At 34.4% G+C, this 18057-nt stretch overlaps 1 protein-coding gene across 1 annotated transcript in view; it reads right to left on the bottom strand.

The window, feature by feature from the left end:
- Stag1 (STAG1 cohesin complex component) overlaps positions 1-18057 on the bottom strand; it is a 327633-nt gene that overhangs the window by 141589 nt on the left and 167987 nt on the right. The window contains exons 6-7 of the mRNA XM_057766709.1: positions 16089-16165; positions 6664-6868 (exon numbers count right to left, since the gene is read on the bottom strand). Coding sequence (XP_057622692.1) covers positions 6664-6868; positions 16089-16165 — 282 coding nt within the window. The remainder of the gene's footprint in view (positions 1-6663; positions 6869-16088; positions 16166-18057) is intronic.

Below are 18057 nucleotides of genomic sequence, written 5' to 3'. Positions count from 1 at the left end.
ACATCTATCAGAATCCCAGGAATTTCCTAAGAGGCAGCACACAGCCACCATATTCTCCTAAGATCCACAAAGGGAAATGGAAAACACCCACCTAACCAAGATTGTATTATGAGCACTCAGAATTACAATCTTCCCAGACCCAGATGCCTAGATACCACAGAAAAACACAATTTGTAACAGCTAGGACAATGTCTACACTAGAGCCCAACAACCCGGTCAGAGAAGGCCCTGAATACTCCAATATAACTGAAGCAGAAGACAAAGACCTTAAAATAGCCTTTATAAACATTAGAAGTCCTTAAAAAAAATGAAAAAAAAAATCCTTTAAAAAAATCCCTGAAAACATAAATAGTGGAAGGAAATGAATAAAAACACTTCAAGACTTAAAAGTGGAAACAGAATCAAAAACAACAAAGACAAAATGAGGAAAGCCAGAAAATGAAAAATTCAGAAACTTAAAAGGAACCTTAAAGAAAAGTCACCAACAAAATACAAAAAATGAAAGAAATAATCACAGACATTGAAGACATGCTAGAGGAAATGAAACTTGATCAAATAAAATGTTAAATCTTAAAAAAAATCAAGGCACAAAACATTTATGAAATCTAGGACATTATGAAAAGAACAAATCCAAGAATTACAGGAATAGAGGAAAGAGAAGAAACCCAGGATGAAGGCACATAAAATATTTTCAACAATATTATGAAGAAATTTTCCCTAACCTAAAGAAGGAGATGCTTATCAAGTTATAAGAATCATATAGAACACCAAATAAAGAACAGAAAAAAATCTCCTTGCCACATCATCATCAAAACACCGAACATACAGAATAAAGAAAGAATACTAAAAGCTATAAGTGAAAAAGAAAAGCATACGAAGGAAAATCTATTAGAAAAATACCTGGCTCCTCAATGGAGACTCTAAAAGCCAGAATGGTGTAGGCATACATTCTAGAAAATCTACCACAGCACAGATGTTAGCCAACACAAAATACTATACTCAGCAAAACTTTCGATCACAATACATACTGAAAATAAGACATTCTGTGATAATACAAAAGGTAAGCAATCCTACATTGAAAATTTTAATATATATATACATTTTAATTTATATATATAAAAAAACAGGGGCTCTCAGGTTCATAAAGGAAACACTGCTTTAACTTGAAACACATATTGATCCTAATCCATTCTCACCAACAGACAAAAACTAAACATCCACACAAAAACTAAACAAAGAAATGTTGGAGCTGACTAATGCTATAAACCAAATGGATGTAACAGGTTTTTACAGAACTTTTCACCTGAACACAAAACAATGCACCTTTTCCCCAGCACACAATGGCATTTTCTCCAAAATGGACCACATACGAGGACACAAAGCTAATCTCAACAGAGATAAGAAAATTCAAGCAGCACCTTGCATCTTGTCTGTCCACCATGAATTAAAAATAGTGACAACAGGAAAAAAAAAAGCTTATAAAATCATGAAAAGGGAATAACTCAAAATGGAAGGAAAATAGATCAGAACAGAATTAAAGACTTTTTAGAATTGAATAGTAATAAATACACACCATACCAAAACGAATAGGTCACAATTAAGGTAGCCCTAAGAGGCAAAATATAGGTACATAACAATATTCCTGAAAGCTCTGTAATTAAAAGGAGAAAACCACACAAAAGGAATAGATGACAAGAAATAATCGAACTCAAGGCAGAAATCAGTAAGATAGAAGCAAACAAACAAGAAATAAGTGAAACAAAGAGTTTGGTTCCTTGAGAAAATCACTATGACTGACAAACCCCCAACTAAATTAGCGGAGAGGCAGAGAGAGAATATCCAAATTAACAAAAGTAGAGAGGAAAAGGGGGATATACCAGTGGAGACTGAGCCAATTCAGAGAATCATTAGGGTGTACTTTAAAAACTTATGTATGCTTCACCAAATTGGAAAATCTAAAAGAAATGTATAATCTTCTTCTTCTTCTTTTTTTTTTTTTTTCCGAGACAGGGTTTTTCTGTGGCTTTGGAGCCTGCCCTGGAACTAGCTCTGTAGACCAGGCTGGTCTCGAACTCACATTTAATCTTGATAAATACCAAACTTACAAAAGTTAAAATGAAATTCTGATATGCAATTTAAAAAGACCCATAAATCCTAGTGAAAGAGAAGCAGTAATAAGAATTCTCTCAACCTAAAAAGCCCAGGTCTAGATGGTTTTAGAACATAAATGTATCAGATTTTCAAAAAAAGAGTAAATGCTAATCTCCTCAAATAATTCTACAAAATATAAATAGAAGGAACATTGATCAATTTGTTTTGTGAAGCTAGAAGAACCTGATATCCAAACCATATAATGCTCCAACAAAGAAAGAGAATGACAAACCATTTTCTCATATGAACATACATACAAAAATTCTCAATAAAATACTTGCAAACCAAATTCAAAACACCATCTAGCATGATCAAGTAGGTGTGATTCCGGAAATGCAGGGAAGGTTCAATATATGCAAATCAATAAATAAAATCACCCATATAAACAAACAGAAAGGAAAACACCCTTTCATGATAAAAGCCCTGGACAGATTAAGGACACAAGGGACATAGGTCAACATAATAAAGGCAGTAAGTAGCAAACCCCATAACCAATTAAACTTAAATTGAAAAATAACTCAAATCATGCCACTAAAATCAGTACTTGAAAAGTCTTAGCTAGAGCACTAAAAAACTGAATGAATGAAATTCAAAGGGATACAAATTGAAAAGAAGTCAAAGTCTCTTTATTTGCAGCTTATATGACAGTATACATAAATGACACTAAGGATTCTGCCAGAGAACTCCTACAGTTGACAAACACTTTCATCAGAGTAGCTAGATTTAAAAAATTAATTCACAAAAACCAGTAGTCCTCTTATATACAAACGACAGATAGACTGAGAGAGGGCCTCAAATAATATATCTTTTTGTTTGTTTGTTTGTTTGTTTTTGTTTTTTGAGACAGGGTTTCTCTGTGGCTTTGGACCTGTCCTGGAACTAGCTCTTGTAGATCAGGCTGGTCTCGAACTCACAAAGATTCACCTGCCTCTGCCTCCCAAGTGCTAGGATTAAAGGCGTGCGCCACCACCGCCCAGCTCTCAAATAATATATCTTGGTGTTAATTCTAACCACACAAGAGAAAGACTTTGAAAAAAAAATTGAAGAAGGTATCAGAAGATGGAAACATCTCCCATGCTGATGGCCCTGTAGGTTAATATATTAAAATCAGCCACCCTACTAAAAGTAATCTACAGATTCAATACAATCCCCATCAAAATTCCAAGTTCTTCACAGAACTTGAAAGGACTTGAAAATTTAAACCTTTTTCTGGAAACACACACACATACAGAATAGCTAAAACAATCCTAAAAAAAAAAAAAATAAAAGAACTGCTGAAGGCATCACCATTACTAATCTCAAGCTATACTATAGAGGTGTTGCAATAAAAACAGCACAGTACTGGCACAAAACCCAGACATAAATGTATACACTTATGGAAGCCTGATTTTTGATAAAGAAGCCAGAAATACACACTGGGAAAAAAGGCAACATATTTTAACAAATGGCACTGGTTAAACAGAACCGCTGCAATAGAGGCAGATCCACATACTTATCACTTTGTAAAACTCAACTCCAAATAGACCAAAGACCTCAACTTAAAACCACATACACTAAACCTAATAGAAGAAAAAGTGGGGAATAGCTCTGAATTCACTAAAACAGGAAAAGACTTTCTAAACAAAACAGTACAGTGATGAAGATCAACAATTAATAAATGGGACTGCATGAAACTGAAAAACTATTGTAAGGCAAAGGATACTGCGATTTATACAAAACAGCAGCCTACAGAATGGGAAAATATTGCTACCAACTACACATTCGATAGAGGACAAATATCCAAAATATATAAAGAAGTCAAAACTTAGATACAAAGAAGACAACCTAATTAAAAACCTGGGTACAGATCTAAATAGAGAATTATCAACAGAGGAGATGCAAATAGATGAGAAACACTTGAAGAAATGTTCAACATCCCTAGTGAACAAGAAAATGCAAATCAAAACTATTTTGAGACTTCACTTCACACTTATCAGAATGGCTAAGATCAATAAATCAAGTGACGGCTCATGTTGGTAAGGATGTAGAAGAAGGAAAACACCCATCCACTGTGGGACGACCAACTTGTAAAGCTACTATGAAAATCAGAGTGTCAATTCCTCAGAAGGATCCAGCTATACCGTGTTTGGGCATATAACCAAATGTTATATGTTCAACAATGTTCACCGTTGCCGGGCGATGGTGGTGCACGCCTTTAATCCAAGCACTTGGGAGGCAGAGGCAGGCGAATCTCTGTGAGTTCGAGACCAGCCTGGTCTACAGGGCTAGTTCCAGGACAGGCTCCAAAGCCACAAAGAAACCCTGTCTCGAAAAAAACAAAAAAAAAAAAACAAAAAAAAAAAACAACAAAAAAAAAAACAATGCTCACTGTTGTTCTATTTATAACAGACAGAAAATGGAAACAATTTAGATGTTTGAAAACAGATGAATGAATAAAGAGGATGTGGTATATTTATACAATGGAGTATTAGACATTAATGTAATAAGATAAAATTTACAGGTAAATGGGAAAAAAAAAAAATCACCCTGAGTGAAGCAACCCAGACTCAAAGGGACAAATATAGTATGTATTTGCTTATATGTGGATATTAGCTGCTAGGTCAATGATAACCAAGCTACAATCCATACAAGTGGGATATAAAGGATGAGGAAAGGGGAACATAAAAGATAGATCCCCTTAGGAAAAGGAAATAGAATAGACAGTTATGTATTGATGGGGAAGATCAAGTACAGAGAGAAGAAAGAGAGGGACAAGAGAGAAAACATACAGAGAGACAGATTATCTATATAATATAGTCTTCATCCCTATGTAACAATGTCTTTGGTACAGGAAAGCACCCTGAATACAAATAAGAAACATAAACACAAACACAGCCAAAATTTCTTTGATTTACAGTGGTTTCCTGCCTGTAACATATGCTAGTGCAATGGTAGCAGAAAGCTTATGTTTACTATGATTGGTGTAATAAAAGGTTGAACTGCCAATGGTTAGGCATGAGGTAAAAGTGGAACTTCCAGGGAGAAAGGAGGACATAATCGAGGCATGGAGGAGATGCCAATAAGACGTGGAGGAGTTGGACATAAAGAATGAAAGAAAGATAAAAGGCCACAAGATAAAACGTAGATTTAAAAAAAAAGCAGGTTATAAGAGCTAGGGTGACAAGCCTAAGGTAAGGCCAAGCTCTTATAATTAGTAGGAAGGCTCCTTGTCATTACTTATGAACTGGCAGCTACCAAAAAATCCAACTACTTGAGTTGCCGAAGTCCAGTTGAAGAGTGGGAGGAATGAGAATATGAGCAAAGAGGTCAAGACCATGAGGTTGAAACAGTCTACCTGAGCTAATGGGAACTCACCAACTCCAGCCAAACTGGAGAAGGAACGAGCATAGGACCAAACTAGTTCCTTTGAATGCGGTTGACAGTTGAATGGCTGGGGCTGACTGAGGGGCCACTGGCAGGCACCAGGATTTATCCCTACTGCATATACTGGCTTCTTGGGAATCTGTTCTCTTTGGATGTATACCTTGCTCAACCTAGATATAGTAGGAAGGGCCTGGGACCTTCCACAAAGCAATGTGCCTAACCCTCTCTGAGGGTTGGAAGTGGGTGGAGTGGGAGGGCGTGTGGAGGGAATGGGAAGAGGAAGTGGGAACTTGGATTGGTATTTTAAAAAAAAAATCTAATAAATTTTAAAAAATACATAACAAATGACTCCTAATGACACTCTGCTACACTGATAAATCACTACCTTGCTCAAACATCATCAGAAAAGCTTCCTTTTGCAGCTGATGGTAACAAATACAGAGACCCACAGTCAGACACTACACAGACTGAGAAACACTAAAGGATAGTTTTATGTCAACCTGACAGAAGCTAAAGTTATGTCAGAGAGAACCTCAACTAAGATCAGGCTGCAAGCAATCCTGCAGGGCATTTTTTAAAATTAGTGTTTGACTGGTGAAGGCCCCGGGGCCCTTAATTCCAGCAATCAGGAATCTGAAGAAGAGGATCACAATGGAGGTCAGCCTGGTATACCTGGAAGCTCAGGTAATCCAGGTTACATGTAAGGCCTTGTCTAAAACTAAACAAATACACAAACAATATCAACCCTAAAAACTATCATTACATGTATTTTACCAAAGCACATGGCAAAATGATCTCTGAAATTTTCTTTGGCTTGGGTATAATGTGGGGGTATTTTCAAAGCACATTTATATATTGGAATGAAAGTGGCCTTTGTAAATCAGTAACTAAAATCAAAAAGCTGAAAAACACAGATAAAGGAAAATCAACAGATATTTCTAGATAATGGATACCTATTTTCAATTTTTTTTTCTCAAGGCTATCAAATACCAAGTAGAAAAACTACCATATTTTATTCTATTAAATAAAAACCATGTAGATAATTTCTAAGCAAACAATAAATTAACTTGAGATCAAAGAAAAGTTTAGTTACAATAAATCAAAATTTAGCAAACTTAATGAAAAGCAAAGAAAACCTTAGTTACTTACCAGCAAGAGTACTTGTATGCCTAAAAGCTCTGACCTGGGAATCTGATAAACCAGTCAAAAGGGAGATTACGGTGTCCATCATATATTCATCATAAATTATGCTATACTGACATTGTCGAATCAGGACTCCAATAAATTCACAAAAATTGGAACGGAATTTTTTCCATTGAGGGCCAGGCATGGTAAGGGGGTAGTCACCACTGTCCTATAAGATGTAAAAAGAACTAATTAGTATTGCAAGATAATCGTTAGATCAGATTTTTATTCCTACACACAGAAGAATATTTTATTTCCAAATACATGTAGACTGCAATATATCTTTTTAATATTAATAGTGATACATTATTAGTGGTAATGTTTTTGTTTTAAACATGCACAAATCTTAAAGCGCTCAAAACTACCATATTAAAATCAGTATTGACTTCATTATTCTAAGTTTCTTAATAAAAATATCAGTTCCAATTTATGTGTTTACACTGTTACAAAGATAACTTGAAAGAAACTGAAAAATAATAGCTTAAAAGAATATTTACTACTGAATATAAATGAAGTAATTAAGATACATTTGTTAACATATCACTTTTCATATTTATTTTTTATTCATTTACTGAGAGAATAACAGATAGACACACCCAACACATTTGTGCCACAGTGCAATTACGGAAGTCAAAAGAGAGTCTGCAAGTGTTGGCTGTTTCCTCAATCAAGGAGTTTCTAGACATGGAGGAAGAGAAATATAAAGAAACATATATAGAGAGGAATATAAAGGGGAAGAAACAAGAACACAATGGAGTGTGGGGGTGGAGTCTTCATGATTTGTGGGGACAGGATCTTATTCATTTTCTGGCTAGCTGATTCACTTTTCTGATCATCAGGTTGAATCCCAATATGTGTCTCTGGGTTTTTATTATTCATTCTACATTTGGAGCTCAGTGTTCAGAGAGCTAATTCATGAAAACGCTCTTTGCTTGTGTCTTTAAAGCTATGGCATAAGCTGAAGCTATACCTGGCTGGAATCACTGCCCTTCTGGCTAGGTTTTTATTTTTTCTCTCTTTGGGAGGCTTTCCCTGAACCCCTGTTTCAGGTAGTAGTCAAATTAGGTAGCTGCCTTTAAATCCAGTAAGGCTTTTGCTGTTCTGTGAAGCAACAATACATCTTCATCAACACTGGTGGCAGATCTGATAAGACAATTGGAAATTGTTAAAGGGAGAAATTAGTCAAAAAGATTTATGCCCACATGAAAAAAATGGGAAACACAACTACTCGAGAGATTTAGATTTATGTTTCTCTACGATAATACTCTGGACAGTTTGAAAATGTAATGATTAAATGAGGGGGCTATCTAATTTAAATGGGATTTATATAATGTCAATTGCAAATACTACTAGTTTTATCATTTTTGTTTTATCACTAAAAAAGTTGGTTAATCTGGGTGTTAAGACACAGGCTTTAGAAAAACGTAACAAAACAGATTCCAGAGATATTCAAATCCAGGCTGAAGAATTTAAAAGAGAACTAATTTCAGTGTTGCATTATAAGAATAGAGAGGAACAGCCTAAGGTTTTAAGTCAACTAACCATAATATATCTAGTAGACTTACAGGAATTGACCAATGCAAGAGGATCTGTTACAGCTAACTGAACCCCTGTGCCAATGTTTTTTGTTTTTTTTTTCCCAATGTTAGATTTAAACAGATTTAAGAAAGCAATATTCGCATATGACATGTATTCATCGTTTGTGAAAAGAATTTTAAATTCATGTACAGTTTGTAAGAGAATTATCACTAAAGACTGAATAGAACTGACTAAAGGAGTTTTATGGCCTGCTCCACAATTACAATCATGAAGTGCCTGGTTCATAGAAGAGGCTAAGATTATTGATCAGAGTAAAGTTAGAGGTAAGGAAATTCCCCATGATCAAATTCTTGGAGAAGGAAATCATACCACTATACAAAGACAATATATATGTGATGACCACATTCTGTATTTATACCGTAAAACAGTTTTGAATGCTTGGGACAAAATTAGACAAAAAGGAAAGGATATTGAATCATTTACTAAAATTACAAGGGTCACAGGAAGCCTTTACACACTTTATTGACTTCAGCAGTAAATAGAATGATGCCAAATTCAGAAGCTAGACAAATAATAATTGAACCGCTGACTTTTAAAAACACTAATAATCAATGCAAAAAGATAGTAAGGCCAGTAAAGGGAATATCAGCACATTTGGAAGAACAGATCTAAGATATAGCTAATATTGAAACTCATAACCATGATGATACTTGGATAAAAGAGGTGATTTCTAGAGGTTTGAAGAAAGATCAAAATGTCAAGTATTTCAAATGTGGCACCTTAAAAGGGGTGTAAACAGGGAGTTCCTAGAAAAAAAATAATTATTATTTTTCTAATAATCAGTTCAGAACAGCCTTCCCTTCTGTATTATGCAGAAGGTCTAAGGAAAGTAGACAATGGACTAATGAATGTAGGTCAACAAGAGATATTCAATGTAATCCTTTGCCTTCAGGAAATCTATGAGGGGACTCTTGCAGTCCCCTATGCAGAAACGCCTTTCCAGAGCAATGAAATAACCTAAGGCTTATTGTAAAAAACCATACTTCTCTGAAAAATATAAGTTATACAAAAGAGAACAAAAAAAAAAATCAGGAGAAACCATAAAGCAAGTATTTTGGAAAATTTCTATAAATTAACAAAGACCAAAACTAAAAATATAAATAAATGATGTCATTGGAGGTCTGGAAGACAGAGGGGGAATGTAGCAACAATTTCAACAAAATCTTGGCAACCAAATTGGCTTCTTCAGAACATAAATGTTCAGATTTTAGGAATCAGAACTTTATCACAAGTAAAGCAAAGCATGAGATGGGTGGAATGTATAAGTCCAGAAGGACAGAGAGGAATCTTAAAACCATACATATTTGGCAAACATAGCAATGAAATTATGGGGAAGTGATTTGTTATAGCAATGGATTACTAAGATTAACATTCCCCCAATCGTAGAAACAAACCATAAATTATTGTATGATTCTGGGAAAAATATTACAAGTTATTATAAAGAACAGTCACTGACCATTCAGGCTGTACAAGAACAGGGCACAACAGCTGCTGCTATTTTAAAGGCACCAACAACTCTACCTTTAAAATGTTTGACTGACAAACCTGTATGGGTTAAGCAATGGCCTTTAACAACAGAGAAACTGCAGCCTTTAGAACAGCTGGCAGAGAAGAAATGAAAGGGTCAGCATATTGAAGGATCAACCAACCCTTGGAATTTTTCTGTATTTGTTGTTAAAAAGAAATCTGGAAAATGGAGAGTGGTAACGAATCTAAGAGTTGTTAATAAGCTGATTTGACCAATGGGCTCTTTACAATCTGGAATTTCTTTGCCTTCCCTATTGCTGGGATACATAGTAAGGACCAGGTAAATAGAAAGATTGCCTTAAGCAATCAAAGCAATCAAAGCAAGCAAAACAGACAAGAAAAGGGCTGAGTGAAGCCAACATGAAGAAGACAACTGTAAGAACAAAGGCAGCAGCTGGAGAAAAGATGTTAAGGAAATATCAAAGTCCGATTCTTATATACACAGAAAGCAACAAACAAAAGAATCTGACACACAAACTTGTACAGAGCCATGCTGCTCCAGAGCAATCAAACCTTAAGAACTCAAAAGACTTGAGGCTGTGGGTTTGCACTGATGAAGTTCTATTCTCTAAGGACTAGGATCTGGAGGTTTTATATAAGGAACTCGTCTATGGATCACAATGAATTTGTAATCCATCATTTTTGGAGGAAACCCACTGAAAACTATGAGTTTTCATAAGCTATCTTGACAGGATGGCCTCCAAATATTGGATTCACTTTCCTGACTATGTACCACTGTGCTTGGTTGCAATGCATATTGGATTTTAAGCATATCCCAAAGGCCAAACTACTAAAGTGACTCCCAAAGAAAGGAAACAGAAAAGTAGAGAAACTTATAAGTATCTGAGAAGTATTTAAAATTTTTCATTATCCTAATAATAAAATGAAAAGGTACACACATATTTATTGTTTGTACGAAAGAGACAAAGACTATAAAAAGGAAACATAATTAAAAGCAAACAAAGTGGGGCTAACGAGATGGCTCAGCAGTTGAGTACTAGCTGTTCTTCCAGCAGTCCTAAGTTCAGTTCACAGCAACCACATGGTGGATCACAACCATATGTAATAGGATCTAGTTGCCCTCTTCTGGTGTGCATGAAGACAGAGAACTCATGTACATAAAAAGTGTAAGTAAATCTTTCCAAATTAAAAAAAAAAAAGCAAGCAAAGTATATTATAAAGTGCTTAAAAATTTGCACATTGAAATCTTTTAGGATACCATGACCCAGAAATCCATTAAAGGAGCTCCACATTCAAGATTAGCATTATCTAAATGCTTACATTGTTGCAATCACTACTTAACATGTAAACTCACATGTACAAAGTTTTGAATAGTCATGATAGAAACAGTTTTCAGTTTAATTTTTCCTCACAGGAGGTCTTTGGGGTTTTACTCTATGTCTATCCATAGGATTTTCTTGAGGTATTGCCTCCCATTGAATCTTGAGGTCAAGAAGTCTTAGTAATCCAACTGTCTCTGTCTCTCTCAATCAGCTTTTAAGTGGGTGTTTGGGATTCAAACTCAGGTCGCAATGCATACACAGCAAGCACTCTTACCCAAGTCCACCAGCCCTCATTGAAGAGTTTTTAAAATACCTCATTTTACTTCAAACTTATTTTCACATGAAAAATCTATTAGTACAGCTGTATGGACACTTACAACACAGTGTAGACTTTACTACAGTAAATGAGGACTCTGTAGTCACGTCTTCTGATGCAGAACGTAAACTTTCTCCACTGTTTTAATTTATCATATATTTTTAAACATAGACATATTCAAAAAACAGTAAGCTTGACAAATTACCAGGGAATTAACAATACATCCTATGAAAACTTGAGCAAGTCCTTTGAAGATTTTTGAGAAAGATGGGACGGAAAGGGAGTATTTCTGTAGGCAAATTTACGTTATTTAATCTTTCCATTAAGTCATAAAATATTTTCAACAATGTAACATATAACAGGAAAAACTGAAACTTTAATTTGAAACGGGAGGTAATTTGAATTTCCAGAAATAATATACAGCATTTTATTTATATTTTCTCAATTTTCACAATCATATTAACAATTGCTAAAAATAAAACCTCTGATGATGTGAAGAGATACAGAAATAAAAAGTTTAATATTAAAATTTAAGCAAAATAGTTCAGGAAAGTAGATATAATTAGAAAAGAGAAGAAATGCTAGATGGTACAGGCCTGGAGCCTGGGGCTATTGAAGGACCTAAGAAAGAAGGAGCCTAAGTTTAATACCTGCCTGGGTACAGGACCAGTTCAAGGCCTAACTTGACAACTTACTGAGACACTACTGAAAAGTGAACATACAGACACAAAGAGAGACAGAAACAGGCACACAGAAGAAAGATATAGCTCAGTGACAACATGTTTAACAAGTTGAAAGCACTAGATTTAATAACAGCCGTCTCGAATTAAAGAGACAAAAGTTTGTGTTAAGTTGCAAACATTTTAGAAGAGCAGAATAAAATCTCACAACTTAGAATAGGACCAAGTGAATATAATAAGTGAGGGAGACTACAAAAGGTTTCCTACATAAAGTTAACAAGTATATGGAAACTATGTCAGCTGACCTTGAAGAAACATAATGAGAGTCTAAATACAGAAATTTGAATTAATAAAATGGTAATTAAGTATTATGTATTGAATTATAATCTAGTGGCTAATTATAAACAAGAATATAGTAAATCTACTGTCTTGAAAAACCACAAACTACTGTGGGCACTAGTTTATATCTAAATAAGGTTGTTATAAATAATTGTAAAAACTCCTGCATACCTAAAGTTTGTTACACTTCTCTTGATGTCAGCATGCCACAGTCTCTACCTTCAAGATGCTGGGATGAAAGGCATTCTGGGTCTTATCAGCAATATACACCTATAATCTTAGCACTATGGAAGTTAGTGCAAGAAGACTAAGAGTTCAAGATCAACCTTAATTGACAAGAAATTCTAAGATAGCCTAGGCTACATAATAAGACCCTGCCCAAAATTAAAGTAAAACAAAATTAGCTTTTTGAATGAGCATTATAATTTGTACTGCACGTACTGGTTTTGTGGGAGCCTAGGCAGTTTGGATGCTCACCTTACTAGACCTGGAAGGAAGTGGGAGGTCCTCGGACTTCCCACAGGGCAGGGAACCCTGACTGCTCTTCAGGCTGATGAGGGAGGGGGACTTGATTGGGGGAGGGGAGAGAAATGGGAGGCGGGGGCGGGGAGGAGGCAGGGATCTTAAATAAATAAATAAATAAATAAATAAATAAATAAATAAATAAATAAATAAATAAGGAAAGAAAGAGCTGAAGTAAGAGAATACTTGGGTAGTAATGTGTATTAAGAGCATCGTCTCCAAAATTAAAGCATTTTTAGTTTAACTCATTCTACCTACATCTCACTTATCAGGTGTATACAAAGAAGCAAAATTATAAGATTTTCTTAAAGTGACTATCAAATAAATGTATATTTGTTTTACATGTATATTTATAAATAGATGTTTTAATGTTGTCATAAAAATTTGACTTTAAATTATATATACCTCTCTTGATCAAACTGTTACTTGTACTGTGAAAGGAAAATCATTGAAAACATTCCTATTAAGACATATTCTCTAGAATACTACATGAAATTTTGGAAAAATACTTAGTAATGTAAATTTTCCTTGGGCAATTTCATTCTCTGTGATTCATTATTATTCATAACTGCTTACTGTTTAAGAAAAAGTTTAGGAAAAATTTTGTCTATACAATGACCCATTTCCCTAAATTTTAACCATCCTCTAGTTATCTAAAATACTTCTACAATGAAATGACTCTGTTTGTAATAAACGCTTCGTTTATCTCTGTATTCCCTTCAGTTTTTATATTCATACCTGAATAGTATTAATAAAATAGTTTTCTGATTTATTTCCTCTTAATGAAGTGGCTATCAAGTTTTATTATATATTAGAGTCAATTAGTCATCAAAATCACTTCCATGAAATTTTACATATAAATTACAAATGTACCGCCAATCATTAAGAATGTCTATGTGGTGACAGCTAAGAACCTGAACTTTTCAAGGATTAGGTGGCAGCAAAGTAAGACAACTCCATTCACAAATTCACAACATTCCTTAGAACAAATGTTTGTACACTAAAGATTGAAGGAACTCTTTGATTTCAAAAACCTGTATTTATAATCTAGGCATTGTTGAGGTAGTTGACAGGCTGAGGAATAAATCAACCACCTAACATATCACATGGGTACACCTTCTTCTGCCATATTTAAATTATTTTTTAATATTTAAATTATTGAATACACTATATAAAAATTCTTTGTTGTTTTTTCAAGACAAGGTTTCTTTGAGTAGCCTTGACTGTTCTGGAACTAGCTCTGTGGGCCAGGAGGGTCTGGAGCTCAGAGAAATGCCTGCTTCAGTTTCTTGAAGTGCTATGATGCCCTACCACCACCTGGCTAGATATAAATTCTTAATGTAATGAGAATTTAATTGATTGAAAAGTATCTCTATAAAAATATTTCAAAGTTCCAAAGTTTATTAGATTTTAAGTTAAAGTAGCACACATTTCTTATATTCCACCACAAAACAAAAAGAGCATATAGAAGGTGCTTGTACTTCAACTCATTAACATCTGATACAGTTTGTTTTCCCCTAGACTGGCACATGAAATGGTAGCTTCATGGAGTTCTTGGGGTCACTGAGACTGTACTCAAAAGGAATGTGGGGGAGTTCCCTCTCTTGTCTTGCTCCCTGACCATGACATGTTTGGCCAAGTGTTGCCTTGATAAGCTGAAGTTCCACAAAACTAATAGGATCAGGTAAATAGATAATAGCTGGAACCTACAAAAGCATCAGCCAAAATAAAAGTTTCCTCTTCATAAGTTAATTAACTTAGATACTAGTCTTAGGAATCTGAACTATACAGTATTTCATATAAAACACATATAGATATTCACACCAACTGGGAAAAAAATAAACTATAAAAAATGTCATCTAAGCCAAAATCAGCTTTTATGATCAAACAAATTGAAGGATTCAAAAATCTAGAAATTTAAGAGGTGTTTTGGACACAAAATTAAAGAAGAGAAATTGGGGCTGAAGAAATGAATAAACCATTAGAGCACTGGCCAGGGTTCAATTCCCATCATTGCCATGACATCTCACAAACTATCTATAGCTCCAGTTTCAAGGGGTCCGACACCCTTACATAAAACACATGCAAGCAAAACATAAATGTATATAAGATAAAAATAAAATAATTAAAAATTTAAAAAATAAAGAAGAGAAATAGAAGATATAATAATGCATGAATATCAACTCACTTAATTCCCATAGAATATGACATAAAAGATTTAGGCAGAGTATTTCTGTAATTGAGAACATGTAAAAAATACTTTTGGTATGAAACGCAAGATAAATTGTGACAATCTGATTGGAAGGGCATCAGTTAAATTATACATATATGATAGTTTGTTATATCACATATTTTTATTGCTTTATTCAAATGAAATGGAAATTGATATTAATAAAAAGAAAGAGCAAATCACAAAAATTAATCTAGAGAAGATAATCCTGTTACTGCCAAAAGAGGAACATCTTCTAGGAAATAGATATCTTCCAGAAATCAAAAGGATACATGAGAAGAATAAGGGATGAATTTAAGAGAATACAAGAACTAATGTTACCACAAATACAATATAAAAATTAAACTGTGAAAGAGTTTCCGAATCTTATAATACATCAGAACTAGTAACTGTGATTAGTTTGTGAAGAATAAGAATAGAATCACATATTCTAAATGGAAATTAGAGCACTCAAGCGGCATGTTCCAAGTAAAAGCACACAAGTGTGTGGAAAATCTAGAAAGTGAGAAGATTCTGTGCCACATAAGTTTTGAGAAATTTTTGATTAAATACAGCTAAGTAAAATTTTCTGCACTAGAATTTCTAACAAACTTAAATAATATGTCTCAATAATGTCCAGTATAGGCTTACATACAACACTGCTCAAATTTACCCAACCCCTAACCATTTTCCCTCTAAAGCATTTAAGAAAGGTAGCATTTCATGTTGGAAATAAATGAAGTCGAGAATTGGAGATTGTCAGACTTAACGCAAAATGTTAACTTTAACTCAAGCCTTTATAAATACTATTGTCTTCTTTTATGCACCAAGCCAAAAACTTTTTGGACTAATCAACATATTTAACAATTCAAAAGTATATGAAATCAATTTGTAAAGATACTGGAATATTATACCTCATCAAATTCTTCAGTCATTTTTCTGATGATTTCTGCATTCTGCATATTTCGAAACATCTCTATTCTGACAGTACCTGTGGAAAAATAGATTTTATAGTTAATCTTTACCTCATACTAAACAATAAACCTAATCTCATCACTATTGAAAAGTTAAATAAAATTATTTGGGTTTCCTGTTCATCTCAAATTTTTCCATTAATTAAAAAAATTATGAGTAGAAGTGTCTTGCCTACATGTATGTGTGTGTGTCTGTGCACGTGCGCGTGTGTGATGCCTGCAGAAGCCAGATGAAGGTGTCACATTCCCTAGAATGGATTGTTGTACACTACCATGTGGATGCTAGAAGCCAAACCCAGGTCCTCTGAAAGAGCAGCCAACACTTTTGACTGATGAGCCATTTTTCAGTTCCTCAAATTCATTTTATACCACCTACTTTAAAAGAACATATTATGCAGAAACATAACACATTTCAATTAAGTTTTTCTAAAACCATGTGATTAAGTTCTATACAATGATTAAAGATGATTTTTTTACTATCCTAATTCTTTTGTATTGCCTTATGGCTTAATTTTACCCCAAACATGATTATATAATTTATTAATATACTGATGTGAATTTTAAAAAATGTATTTTCAAGAAAAATCAATGTAATTTAAGCCTGGGGCTATACAGATTAGTGATAGAGCACTTGCAGAGCACAGAATACAAATGGCAACAATACAGTCCCTAGCATGGCCTCTAGGTCCCTCCCCTTCCAAACACATCAATGTAATTTTGAGACAGGAATAATGGTAGGATGCTTGTCTAGTATGCATAAAGCACCCTGAATTTGAGCTCTAGTGTTGAATAAACAAGGCACAGTGGTACATGCCAATAATCCCATTACTTAGGAAATGAGGTAAGGGGTATCAAGTTCAAGATCATTCTCTGGTACAAAGCAAGTTCCAGGCCAAACTGAACTACATAAGATGCCATCTCTAAAATCAAAGAGAAAAACCCTGTAATTTAAAGAAACTAAAAGTTTATAATGAACACTGAGGCAGAGAATCTTGACTTAATATTTTAAACAAGGTTCACTTTTATTTGGGCAAGTGTAACATATTTAAAATTTTCGTTGTTTTGTTTTTGGGGTGCGTAGGTTTCTCAGTGTTAAAGGCACTTGCTGCCAAGCCTGATCCCAGTTTCATCCCTTGGACCCACATAGTGAAAAGAGAGAATCAACTTCTACAAGCTCTCTTCTGACCTCTACATGTGCCATGGGGCATGCTCATACACACACAAATAAATAAGCAAATAAATAAATGTAATATTTTTTAGGCACAAGTTTAAGGCTTAAAGTATTTAAAAAACAATTTTCAAATGAACACCCCCCAACAACCACCAGCAATTCAAGTACTTCCCAGCACTCGGGAGGCAGAGGCAGGCGGATTTCTGTGAGTTCGAGACCAGCCTGGTCTACAGAGCTAGTTCCAGGACAGGCTCCAAAACCACAGAGAAACCCTGTCTCGAAAAAAAAAAAAAATCATCTAATAACTATGAAAATAGTGGCCCTTACAGAACAAACATACTAAGGAGAAAATTACTCTACATGTGACCTGAATACTTGATCATAAAAGCAATACAGTTCTACTTTTTTCTATGAGTTGTAGGGAACATCAAAGATACTAAGACTACAGAGACTTTGAAGTAAGGACTCTAAGTTTCCTGGAAAAAAGAAATTCGTCCCCTAGACAAGACTTACATGACTGTGACCCTGAGCAGCAAACTGAACATAGCCCTATCAGACCCAATGAATCAGAACTACTCCATCTGAGCTGCTATAAAATTCCTGAACCACAGAAACAGTGATAATGATAAACAATTCTGTTTTTAATCAATGAATTACAGACTAGTGTGGCAAAAAGCAATAAACATGTAGTACAGATTTCTCAGGGATTTAATATAGTCATCAGAAATGCATATTTAA

The sequence above is a fragment of the Chionomys nivalis genome, chromosome 4 (genome assembly GCF_950005125.1).
Source record: "Chionomys nivalis chromosome 4, mChiNiv1.1, whole genome shotgun sequence".
NCBI lineage: Eukaryota > Metazoa > Chordata > Mammalia > Rodentia > Cricetidae > Chionomys > Chionomys nivalis.
Note: the sequence above shows the minus strand (reverse complement) of the source record. Positions and strands in the feature narration are given on the sequence as shown.